The following is a 13,154-nucleotide window of genomic DNA, read 5'->3' as shown; positions in this document are numbered from 1 at the left end:
AACGTACCTAACTGGAATTCACTTTTTGATAGAATTTACCAGTGATTTAAATAAAAATTAATCATAAGTCTATCCAGTGGGACACGGGTTTTCCGGGAAGCTTTGAGATACGTTCAAAATCCTTGAAGGTACTCTATGGTACGCTATAGGTACATTCCAAAACATGTATCAACTTTGAAATTCGTTATGTTTGTCCCGCTGGATATATTGACGTGTCGGATAACGCTTTATTTATAAATCCTATTAGGATGATAGGCAATGGCTTTCCTAGTAAATTATTGATTTCTAATGATTCTTGCCAGTACCGATCTGAATACGATACCAATGACAAATTGCCTGACCTACATTGTCTGGACATGAGTTACTCTATCAACAACAACAACAATAACAACAACAACAACAACAACAACAACAACAACAACAACAACAACAACAACAACAACAACAACAATAGCGATACTCAAATGCGTGTAATGTTTGCGGTAATTTCCGAACATTGTTGTTGTTTACCCTGTTCGCCAAGCGAGTGACTCGTTTAACTCGAATGTGATTTGCATATTTCTGCGATAAATTTAACAACATGAATATTAATCGGTCAACTCAGCCTGTCGGAAGCAATTCCTATCTTGGAAAATCATTGAAAGGATTCGCATTTGATCAGGCTTCCGTGCGACCATAATAGTTAGATGATGATTATATAACCTTTTTGGAGTCAGCATTTAAGAAATATGAAACCATCGGAGCCCTAAGGCAAATCGAGTTCCAAACAATGCCAAACACTGTAGACACTTTCGATTTGTGACTGTAGGTCTTTGTCTAAAAACATCACGCTAGTAGTGATTCATAGATTGAAACAGGTTGCCGTAGCGTTTAGCATAGCAATCAAACCTGACCTCACCTGTCCAGTTTGGGATTGGTGGGTTGATACACACACACACTCACTCAAACCCGATAGGCAAATTCCTTCCCCATGCAGTCACCCAAACAATCTTCTTTACAATGCCGAAACCTTGTCCGAAGTGTGATCTTCATGAATCCATCACCTTGCCGGGTTGCGCTGCGTTGAAAGTTGAAACCTGCTTGACCAATGTCGAATAAATAAAGTATGAGAGCCCCAACATTCCTTTGATTCATTGATGATGTGGGATAACCGAGACAAAGCGGCAACCCGAAATATGTAGGTAAACACTACAAATCTCCCAGAGTATCAATTCATCATCTACGGGTGGTTTGCCATCTGGAAGGATACATGTGAAATGTGCATGCAAATTGGAAAAAGGGATAACAGCTTTTGAATTTCAAAGCAGCCAAATTTATGGGCCAGTCTCAAAAGGTAAATGTATGTATGAATTTTATCTGAGGATCGGTGCTACCGGTGGGTGACTGTTTTGCTTGGTCTTGGATTAAAATAAACATGTTTGTACAATAAATTTGCTTGAACTGCTGTACAAACGGTGCTATTTTGAATCGCTTTGGATTCCTTAGGGTGAGATAACCGCAGCAAATGGTGTTCGAAAAGCCTGAGTCCTCAGGCCATCCATCACGGAATAGTCACCCTCAACCCCAAACTTGAACTGTCACCACCTCGTCTCGTACGTGTCGTTATGTCACTTGACGCGACGCGACTGAAACACTGTGATCTGTTCACAATAAATAGTTGTGCAACCCACGCGCTTTTACGTTTATGATGACAATCGCTGAAACGACAATAAATAGCAATGGCAGGGAAAAAAATCGAGCGGCAAGATGATGCCCAACAATAGCTTTCTTCCCGAATCGGAAAGGCGGAAGATTTATGATCGGCTTTCTGTGACGCGATGCGACCCCGTATGGGCCATCGCATTCATGTAGGTACCGATGGCAATCAACGACGACGCTTGGGGAAAGGAAATGCGATGGAAATCATTAAAATAATCAATTCATATGGCAGCATAATCTTTCTCTCTGACGGTTCATTTTTACTTGCCTCGGTAAGCGGTATTGTTTAATGATGCAAGCACTTTCCCTTTCGGCTTGTGCTATGCTGATAAATGTTGCACATACTGGCGTGAATATTTTCTGCTGCTTTATAGTGGGCAGGCAATTTTTGTAATCCAATCGACGGCAGTTTGTATGACAGCATTGTGACATGTGAGGCAAAATTTCGTTTTGAGGTTTTCGAAGGCCGTGTAAAATGATACCAAATATTATAAATTTACAATAACGTTTTGCACCGTCGGGGTTAATCCTCAATCGGATGACAGTTCTGTGGTACTGTTAACGTGGTCTTAGTATTTTTTTCTTCCTTTCACCGTGCTTTCCCCGACATTTTTCTAATTAAAATTCGGAATCTTTCAAATTATTTTTTCGGAAAAAAAAATCTAAGTGCTTGTAAACAGTTCTTTGTAACGTCATGCTGCAGAACCTAATATGGTTCCCTCTTCTATTAGGTTCTGCAGCATTTAAAAATTCCGAATTTTAATTCGAAAAATGCCGAGAAAATACGCGGTGAAATGATGTTGCTCGTGGACATTGCAGAAGTGTGGTTTGCATCTCACGGCAGTCTGAAAAATTATCGAAAAAATCTACCCATGAAAAAAAAAAATTAAGTCCACATAAATAGTATCATCCAATTTAGGTTAACCCCGTCGGTGCAAAACCTTATGTTTAGGTTCAGTGTGTTTTTTCATTACGAGCCGCCAGTGTTTAAGTAGCTGGATGCTGTAACATCGTATAAATTTCTCTCGTTTTTCTCTCTCACCAATACAATCTGCATACTACGGCAGATTCGGTGATAGGCTTAGAAAAGTATAGAATAAGAAACGATTTTAATATAGTTTGCTATCAGCCACCACTGAGTTTGCAAGAGGAAACCAAATTGCGCGCAAATATACTCTGTCCTAGAAATTAGAAACAAAGTTTGTTAAGTGTTTGGTGTTGCAATAAATTATCGTCCCTCTGTGAATGTGTTTCGTTTGACCGTGGTACGAATAAGTTGCGTATTGCAAACTGTTAGGCGAATGACGGCCGTAAAGCGGTGAGAAAAGGTTCTTCCCCAACATAATTTGGTGCCGTGACCAGGATAATTGTGGATTCCTGGACTTTTCGGGGGCTCATTGCCATCTCCGTGATCGCCATTCTGTCCGGTAACAATACTGCAGAAATAACCGCCATCTTCGGGCGCAGTCAAAGAGACAATCACCAATCGTCCGCGACAAAAAGGAGTCGCCATCACGATCACCTCTGGAACGATTTTGCAAGTTGTATGCTGCCATTACAAAAATACAAGGCCTAATTAATTAGGCAGCAGGTAATTAGCTTTCCAACGTGATTAGTAGCCAACGTAGGTGCGTTTAGATTTTCGGTTTTGTTCTCTCCTTTTAAAACGCACATGTCGGCTGGTGGATTTCGGCGTTTCACGACTCCTGATATTACGGTCAACGGATTACACGCTGCTTCGTGAGTGCTATCGAGGACAAACACCATCGCTAATCTATCGCGAAGATCGTTAAGGGGTCATCGATACGGAACATCAAGTTCTTGGTTACTTTGAAACTGTTTCTGGCTGAGTACGAGATTTTGCATTAAAATACAAGGCACAAACTTGCCTTGGTCAGGTTAGTACCTTTCCAAGTTGAATACTTCTTTCTCGCCAGTGCTATCTGGTCTTATTTTTCCCAGACCACGTTCCGCTTCCTGTTCACGTCGCTGCCACTGTCGCTGGTACCACGGTGGTGACAATCTGCTCGCAACAACGACCGACAAGATGGACGATGATAGGAGGAAGCAACAGCTCAACATCCGGAGAACCACACTGCTTGCGTCACTCAGCCGAGCGGAACAATTTCTTCATGCATTTGAGGCTGGACGGGACGCTCTGCAAGTCCCTCTGAGGCTGGAAAATTTGGAAATCGTGTGGCAAGGGCTGGAGGAAACTCAAAGGGAACTGGAGGAAATGGAGACGTCGAATCAAGGCATGGTGAGGAATTTGAATTATCGTTGACTTTGAGTCCAATTTTTTTGCAAAGCTGGTCTGCTATCTAGGTTACCTCCACCTATCAATCAACCAAGCAATCTCCCTCTAAATCCCCCTACTCACTGGTCTGCATGGTTTAAATTGCCAACAATAGCTCTGCCTGAATTTAGTGGTGATTACCAAGATTGGCTAGGTTTTCATGATACGTTCTTCGCGCTTATTCACTCTAACCCAGAATTGGCTGACATTCAGAAGTTTCACTATCTGCGTGCTGCTGTGAAAAGTGAGGCTGCTCAAGTAATTGAATCCATCGCCATCAGTGCTGCGAACTACCAACTCGCTTGGGAGGCTCTCGTGTCACGCTATTCCAACGAGTATCTCCTCAAGAAGCGGCACTTACAAGCTCTGTACGAGACTCCAAGGATGAAACAGGAATCTGCAGCGACTCTACATGGACTTGTCGACGAATTCGAAAGGCACACGAAAATTCTGCGACAATTAGGGGAGCCTACCGATACCTGGTCAACAATGCTGGAACATCTACTCTGCACCAGACTGCACGACGAAACGCTGAAATTGTCGGAGGATCACGCGTCAACAATCGATAAGCCAACATACACTAACCTAGTTGACTTTCTGCAGCGGAGAATCAGGGTTCTTGAATCTATCGCCGTCAATCATGAGTCTGTTCCACTACCTCCGAATTCGCATAGTACTTCGCCTTTATCTTCTGGTTATGGTTCTTCTGGTTCACAAAAATGCAGCAAGGTTTTTCAACAGAAGATGTCTACGCATGCTGTGACGGAGAATAATACAAAGAAACGGAATTCCGGTAGTCGACCCAGCTTTGCAATGCGCCAATTCAAGAAGCTATCTCTTCAGGAGAAGTTGAATATTATAAACACAAAACGACTCTGCTTCAACTGCCTCCAAGATGGGCACTACGTTGGCAACTGCCCTTGCCAAACCAACTGCCGAATGTGTCAGAAGCGTCATCACACGTGGATCCATCCTGGCTACGCAGATTCTTCTCCAAGTAGCAACGTGGTTCAGTGCTCTACTAGTGAGCCACAATTTTCCACTCAAGCAAACGTCACCGTGGCCAACATCGATTCATCCACCATGGATTCATCTACCTCTGCGTACGTCAACGAAGTTCAAGCAGTGTCATCTCAGATCTCTCGAAACAGCAACGTCTTCATGCTCACCGTAGTGTTGGTCATCGTAGACGTCCACGGGCAAGAACACCTAGCAAGGGCCTTGCTAGACAGTGCTTCCCAACCCAATCTAATGACGGATCGTATGGCACAAATGCTGATGCTCAAGCGGAAGAAGGTGAATGTACAGCTGCAAGAACCTGGGGGAATTTCGATTCGCGCATCAGATTCTGTCTCCACTCAAATTCATTCTCGCAAGGAGGATTTCACACACGACATTGGATTTCTCGTCCTGCCTCGAGTGACGTCCGCCATGCCTGAGCAAGACGTCCCAATCGTCGACTGGAAAATCCCGAAGGACCTGTTCTTGGCCGATCCCAACTTCAACAAGCGTGCTGACATCGACATGATCATCGGTCTTCAACACTTTTTCTCCTGCTTCACAACAACGGCTCGTATCCAATTAGCGAAAGATTTGCCCGAACTGGTCGACAGCGTATTCGGATGGATCGTTGCAGGCTCTGGTCATCTCATTCCAACATCTCCCGATTCCGCCACTTGCAACTTCACTGCAGTTTGCCTGGTCACACTCGAAGAGAGTTTGGAACGCTTTTGGAAGCTAGAAGAATTCCTCACAGTTCTGACTATTCTGAAAAGGAGAGGAAATGCGAAGAATGGTATAAGTCAACAGTCTCACGTGATTCTTCTGGTCGCTATAAAGTTCGTCTGCCCCGTCATCCGGAATTCAACACCATGATAGGGGAATTCAAAGCTGCTGCCATTCGAAGATTCAGGGCTACTGAAGCAAGATTAGAACGAGAACCCGATCTTAAGAAGGAGTATCATAAGTTCATGGAAGAGTACTTGTCCCTTGGTCATATGCGATTAGTTCCCGAAGATGAAATCGACGACAAAAACTCGTACTACCTTCCTCACCATCCAATAGTGAAGTAATCTAGCACCACTACGAAGGTACGTGTCGTCTTCGACGGATCTGCAAAAACATCAACCGGATTCTCGTTGAACGACGCCCTGCTCGTTGGACCCGTTGTTCAGGATGAGCTGCTAGCGATTATTCTACGTTTTATGACGTTTGCAGTTGCAATTGTGGCGGACGTGGAAAAAATGTATCGCCAAATCCTGTTGCATCTACTAGATTGCCCGTTCCAGTACATATTCTGGCGCTTTTCGAAATCCCAACCAATCCAAGTGTACCAGCTACTAACGGTCACATACGGGCTCGCTTCTTCTTCCTTCCTAGTCACTCGAACCCTTCTGCAACTAGCAGAAGATGAAGGTCCAGCATAGCCACTCGCTCTGCCAGTTCTCCGCAAAGGTTTCTATGTCGATGATTGCGTTGCGGGTGCTCAAACCATCGATGAAGCCATCAAGCTGCGAAAGGAACTAGATGATCTTCTCAGGAAAGGTGGTTTCATTTTACGAAAGTGGGCTTCGAATAAGCTAGAGGTGCTCCAAGGACTAAGCCAAGATCAAATCGGGACACAATCCATCGTAAGCTTCACTCCTCAAGAAAGTCTGAAAACGTTGGGTATCGTATGGGCACCTGAAGCTGACAAGCTGCGATTTGACTCGAAGGTCACTCATCCGGACAAGCCTGCTACCAAAAGGTCCATGTTATCATCAATCTCCCAGCTTTTCGATCCACTAGGGCTTGCTGCACCGATCGTCGTCCGAGGAAAAATGCTGATGCAAGAACTATGGCTCCTTAACTGCAGCTGGGACCAGCCTGTACCGGACGTTCTTTAATTCAAGTGGGCGGAGTACTTCAGTTCGTTGGAAAAGCTCACTGAATTTCGAGTCGATCGCTATGCATTGTTGCCACACGCCAAAGTACAACTCCATACGTTCACCGATGCATCGGAAGCTGCATATGGGGCCTGCATCTACGCTCGTTCTGTTGACTCTTCTGGTAACGTCCGTGTTCGACTCATAGCATCGAAAACTCGAGTTGCTCCGTTAAAACGTATCACTCTACCTCGCTTGGAGCTATTTGGGGCTCTCGTCGGTGCTCAGTTGTACGCCTATGTCAGCAAGGCTCTTCAAATCGAAATCTCGGATTCTTTCTTCTGGTGCGACTCAACTGTCACGCCACATTGGTTGCGATCACCTCCAAATAACTGGAAAACGTTCATTGCCAATAGGGTCTCGGAAATTCAAACTCTAACGCATGGATTTCGATGGAATCATGTCGCCGGTTCGGAGAATCCAGCGGATTTGCTGTCACGAGGAATGGACGTCGACGATTTCGTTGTAAGCAGTTTTTGGATGCACGGTCCAGAATGGCTATTCAAAGCGAAAGAAGATTGGATCAACTCAGCACTACCCCCAGCACCTGAACACGAAATGGAACATCGCAAGGTGGTGGCGACCATTACACGCACAGCACAGCAAATCAACGAAGTATTTGACCGCTACTCTGCATTATACAGACTCAGGCGCATAACTGCATATTGCCTCTGGTTCATCGAGAATATTCGGCATAAAGCGCGCACCCAGCCATTGGTATCTACTGGTCATCTACCTAGTCCAACGCTCACCACTGCTCAAATATCCTCGGCTGAAGATCTTTTGGTTCGTCTCGCTCAGGCAGATGCGTTTCGTGCAGAGTTGAAAGATCTACAAAAGGGAAAGATGATTTCTAAACATTCGCCAATCTGTGTACTTAACCCCTTCCTAGACCCACAAGGCACGTTAAGAGTAGGGGGTAGGTTGAGATTGTCAGACCAGCCATTCAGAACGAAACACCCAGCCCTATTGCCCAATTCCCACCCTCACCGAAAGCGTACATCTGCGTCTTCATATGCTTTTCTACGAAAGCGGTACACCTCGAACTAGTCTCGGACCTAACAACGGCGGCATTTATGGCAACGTTGCGCAGATTCATCGCGCGCCGCGGTTTCCCAGCGCATATCCACTCCGACAATGGAAAAAACTTCGAGGGAGCCAAAAATGAGCTACTTGCTCTCTACAAGTTCCTACGTAGCAAGAAGGAAATGAATGTCATCGAATCTGTCCTGGCTAACAACAGCATAACTTGGCACATGACACCACCGAAAGCACCTCACTTCGGCGGTTTATGGGAGGCCGCAGTTAAAGTCGCTAAAAAGCAGCTGTATCGGCAACTAGGAAATTCTCGCCTCCAATTCGAAGCCATGTCAACGGTGCTCACACAAATCGAGGCCAGCATGAACTCTCGTCCACTTGTTCCACTATCGGAGGATCCTGAAGACCTTACTGCACTGACACCCGGCCACTTTTTGATCGGTGCACCTATGCAATCCCTGCCTGACCACGACGTTCGTTGCATCCCTACCGATCGCTTGAGCCATTATCAACAGCTGCAGCAGCTGCATCAAAACTTCTAGCACCGTTGGCGTACTGAATACCTACATGAACTACAAAAGAGCCTGAAAACAAACAAGGGAATTGTAAAACGACCAATCGTCAAAATTTGCATGCTGCCACAGGAGGAAACCGACGAAAACACTTCGTTGCTGGAGCCATCCGCAGGAGATTCTTCACTACAATTTGTTCCCACCGTTGGTCCTCTGATCATTTTTCTCTCTCACCAATACAATCTGCATACTACGGCAGATTCGGTGATAGGCTTAGAAAAGTATAGAATAAGAAACGATTTTAATATAGTTTGCTATCAGCCACCACTCCATCTCACTGCGTCCTAGCAAGAAGTACGGTCGACTTGTTTCGCGCTCCGTTGTTTTGGAAGTTTTCTCGGTATTCGCTTGATATAAATTATCAGTTTTTTTTCTCACTAAGTGACTCCTGGCATAGTTCCCGGTAAATTGATCGAAAAGTGAGTTTTTTTTAGTAGAAAGTGTCATTTTCGGAAAGAGTAATCCGTGCTATTGGAAATTCGCGAACCAATTTGGGCATCATCGTTGCGTGGTCACGCATACGCGCTTACGCATACCCGCCCACGTATCATCATCATCGAGTGTGAGCACCCGATATCTACAACTATATCGTTCATCATTCATCGTGCGCCTGTGTGCGCTGAGTGCCGCGCCTCGATCAAGTGTACCACAGCGAAGGTCATCCACGCTGTGCGTCGCTTCCCAGCCATCGGTGTAAACGCCTACACATATAACGCTCGGTGGTAGTAGTATAGGATTATCAGATAAGTTTTTGTTTTTTTCTTGTTTCTTTTACTCCCCCATTAGTTAAATTTTCATTTTGTATTTCTGTGTTTGTAGTGTTTTCTGTGTATTGTGTCTGTGCGTTCAGTGGGAGAGCGTTTTGCGCTCCCACTAGTTGAATAAAATGGATGTTTTGTCAGAAGACGAATAATGATGATGTCATCCCTGGTTCGTCGTCTCAGTCTGACAATGGGCAGGCTGAGAAAAGCTCCAGATTGCGGGCCTACCCGAATGACTCGACTGGCCCATGGGTTGTCTATTTTCAGCCCAAAAACAAACCCTTGAATGTTGTTCAGATATCTGATGATCTGACAAAGCGATTCTCTGCCGTGACCGAAATAACGAAGGTTAGGCACAACAAACTTCGTGTGACCGTCGCTAACCTGAAACAGGCCAATGAAATTGCTGTTTCCCAGTGTTTCACACTGGAATATAGGGTGTACATTCCAGCTTCTGATGTGGAGATCGAAGGCGTGGTCACTGAGGCGAGCCTGAACCCCGAGATACTGGAGAAGCAAGCGGTTGGCCGATTCAAGAACCCCTTGCTTCCTCCGGTAAAGATACTGGCCGTTCATAGAATGAAGTCAGTATCGCTCAGCGAGGGTAAAAGGAGTTTTACCCCCACAGACTCGTTTCGGGTGACCTTTTCTGGATCTGCCCTTCCTCAATACATCGAGCTGGGAAACCTTCGTCTTCCTGTGCGGTTGTTTGTACCTCGGGTCATGAACTGCCAGAATTGTAAGCGGTTGGGACATACGGCCTCCCACTGCGGCAACAAGGCACGCTGCTCCACATGCGGGGAGAAGCATGAGGATGGCGCCTGCGCAGCTACTGCACCAAAATGCGTGTACTGCAATGGAACTCTTCCTCATGCTCTCTCGTCGTGCCCGGCGTACAAACAGCTCGGGGACAAAATGAAACGCTCCCTTAAGGAACGTTCCAGGCGGTCTTTTGCAGAAATGCTTAAGACAGCCAAGCCATCGACCAACGAAACAAATCCCTTCGCTCTTTTGTCAGATGACGAGTCTGGCTCTGACTTGGCTGAGGAGGGAGTTTCTTTCAGTTTTCCGGAAGGTTCTGCCCGGAAACGAAAACGCATCCGTTCGCGGAAAGTTGCAGATCAAGAACCCCAAATCAGCTTGCCCAAATCAAGGAGTGGTGGAAAAAAGGAGACTTCTACTCCTCCTGGATTCCGCAGAACTGATTATACCCAGGATTTTCCACCTCTTCCGGGGACATCCAAAACCCCTGATGCCCCAATTTTAAGAACAGAAACCCCTTCTTCATCTGGGCTGTTCTCATTTGATGACATTGTGGACGGTATTCTCAAATACCTCAACATTTCTGATCCTCTGAAAAGCATTGTCCTCACATTGCTTCCGACTGTGAAATCCTTCTTGAAGCAATTGACTTCAAAATGGCCCCTTCTTGCAGCTATCATCTCCTTCGATGGATAATTTTCCAAACGAGGTCGGGGATTTGATCACTGTTCTACAGTGGAATTGTCGAAGTCTTATTCCAAAATTAGATTCGTTCAAGTATTTAGTCCATAACAATAATTGCGATGCATTTGCCCTCTGTGAAACATGGCTTTCTTCAGAAATTGATCTCCCTTTTTTTGATTTTAACATTATTCGATTGGATCGTGAGGATTCACGTGGAGGAGGGGTACTTTTGGGGATCAAAAAGTGCCATTCCTTCTATAGAGTGAATCTTCCCGAATTCCCCGGTATTGAAGTTGTCGCATGTCAGGCTACCATTAAAGGTAAGAGCCTTTGTATTGCTTCTGTATATATTGCTCCTAGAGTCTCTGTTAATCGCAAACAACTTTTCGACATATGTGCGGTACTTCCCGCTCCATGGTTGATCATGGGAGATTTTAACTCCCACGGTACAGGCTGGGGGGAGCTGTACGATGATAACCGTTCTACTTTGATTTATGATCTCTGCGACAACTTCAACATGACAATCCTTAACAATGGAGAAGTAACACGTTTGGCTGGTCCATCCTCGAATGGTAGCAGATTAGACCTCACCTTTTGCTCCAATTCACTATCGTTGGATTGCACTTGGCATGTAATCCAGGATCCGCACGGTAGTGATCATCTGCCGATCAAAATTTCGATTGCCAGTGGGTTCAACTCGTCAGAATCCGTTAACGTCGCGTATGATCTAACCCGTAACATCGATTGGACTAAGTTCCAATCCGCGATAGACGATACAGTATCGTCAGTGGAAGAGCTTCCGCCGTTGGAGGAATATAATTTCCTCTCTAATCTCATCGTCGACAGCGCCCTTCAAGCTCAAACACGACCGGTGCCGCGATCGTCAATCCGTAAGAAAACACCATCACTCTGGTGGGATCAACAATGCACGGAGGTTTACCGTAAAAAGTCCGACGCGTTTAAACTTTTTCGGAAACGCGGAACACGCGAGCATTTCGACGCATACACATCTCTTGAACGCGAACTCAAGAGCCTCATCAAGGCCAAAAAACGGGGTTACTGGCGGCAGTTTGTAGACGGATTGTCGCGCGAAACGTCTATGAATACGCTTTGGAGTACGGCGCGAAGAATGCGTAACCGGTCTACTAACAACGAAAGCGAGGAATGCTCGGATCAATGGATTCTTAAATTCGCGCGAAAAGTGTGTCCGGATTCCGTGCCGTCGCAGTTGACTCCTCGCGAAACCGCGAATTCGGTAGACGAAATCAGTCAGCCTTTTTCAATGGTGGAACTTTCACTCGCTCTCCTTTCGTGTGGCAATTCTGCCCCGGGATCTGATAGAATCAAGTTCAACTTGCTGAAAAACCTCCCAGACGTCGCTAAGAGGCGCATGTTGAACTTGTACAATCAGTTCTTGGAGCTCAATATTGTTCCCGACGATTGGAGACGAGTGAGGGTGATAGCCATTAAAAAGCCTGATAAACCCGCGTCGGATCACAATTCGTATCGGCCCATCGCGATGCTGTCGTGTATTCGGAAATTGATGGAGAAAATGATCCTTTTTCGCCTCGACAAATGGGTTGAGACGAACCACCTTCTTTCAGATACTCAATTTGGTTTCCGTAGGGGTAAGGGAACGAACGACTGTCTCGCGTTGCTTTCCTCGGAAATTCAGTTGGCTTTTGCTAAGAAAGAGCAAATGGCTTCTGTGTTCTTGGATATCAAGGGGGCTTTTGATTCAGTATCCGTTGAAGTTCTTTCAGAGAAACTCCACGCTTGTGGATTGTCTCCATTAATGAATAATTTTTTGTACAATTTGCTGTCAGAGAAACATATGAGCTTTACTCATGGAAACTCTACAGCTTTTCGATTTAGCTACATGGGTCTCCCCCAAGGCTCATGTTTAAGCCCCCTTTTGTACAATTTCTACGTTAGAGAAATTGACAATTGTCTTAGTGACAATTGCACGTTGAGACAACTTGCAGATGATGGCGTAGTGTCTATCACAGGGCCAAAAGAGGTTGACCTGCAAGGACCCTTACAGGATACCTTGGACAATTTGTCTACTTGGGCTATTCAGCTAGGTATCGAATTCTCCACGGAGAAAACTGAGTTGGCCGTTTTTTCTAGGAAGCATAGCCCAGCTCAACCGAAGCTTCAACTTTTGGGTAAACCGATCACTCATTCCATGTCTTTCAAATATCTTGGGGTCTGGTTCGATTCCAAATGCACCTGGAGATCCCACATTGAGTATCTGAGACGAAAATGCCAACAAAGGATCAATTTTCTCCGAACAATTACCGGAACGTGGTGGGGAGCTCATCCGCAAGATCTTCTAACGTTGTACCGGACAACGATTTTATCGGTTTTAGAGTACGGTAGTTTTTGCTTCCAGTCGGCAGCTAAAACGCACATCATC

At 45.5% G+C, this 13,154-nt stretch overlaps 2 protein-coding genes across 2 annotated transcripts; both read left to right on the top strand.

Moving 5' to 3' along the window:
- The first annotated feature begins 356 nt into the window (after positions 1 to 356).
- Positions 357 to 4,064, top strand: LOC135703796 (myb-like protein D). The gene is made up of 3 exons (XM_065225120.1): positions 357 to 475; positions 3,661 to 3,958; positions 4,008 to 4,064. Exons 1-3 carry the CDS (start codon positions 357 to 359, stop codon positions 4,062 to 4,064), a joined length of 474 nt encoding a protein of 157 aa, XP_065081192.1.
- Positions 4,065 to 8,126: 4,062 nt separating this feature from the next.
- On the top strand, positions 8,127 to 8,498 carry LOC135703795 (uncharacterized). Its single transcript, XM_065225118.1, has one exon. It carries the CDS (start codon positions 8,127 to 8,129, stop codon positions 8,496 to 8,498), a length of 372 nt encoding a protein of 123 aa, XP_065081190.1.
- The last annotated feature ends 4,656 nt before the right edge of the window (positions 8,499 to 13,154 follow it).

Source organism: Ochlerotatus camptorhynchus, unplaced genomic scaffold, assembly GCF_037179485.1.
Source record: "Ochlerotatus camptorhynchus isolate MF236.1 unplaced genomic scaffold, CSIRO-AGI_Acam_v1.1 ptg000222l, whole genome shotgun sequence".
In the NCBI taxonomy this organism is placed as follows: Eukaryota; Metazoa; Arthropoda; class Insecta; order Diptera; family Culicidae; genus Ochlerotatus; species Ochlerotatus camptorhynchus.
Note: the sequence above shows the minus strand (reverse complement) of the source record. Positions and strands in the feature narration are given on the sequence as shown.

Coding starts and splice junctions, on each gene's coding strand:
- LOC135703796 (XM_065225120.1), top strand. CDS start 357: ATGAGTTACTCTATCAACAACAACAACAATAACAACAACAACAACAAC. Junction 476..3,660: donor GATACTCAAATGCGTGTAAT/GTTTGCGGTAAT, acceptor TATTTTTCCCAG/ACCACGTTCCGCTTCCTGTT. Junction 3,959..4,007: donor AGACGTCGAATCAAGGCATG/GTGAGGAATTTG, acceptor TTTTTTGCAAAG/CTGGTCTGCTATCTAGGTTA.
- LOC135703795 (XM_065225118.1), top strand. CDS start 8,127: ATGAATGTCATCGAATCTGTCCTGGCTAACAACAGCATAACTTGGCAC.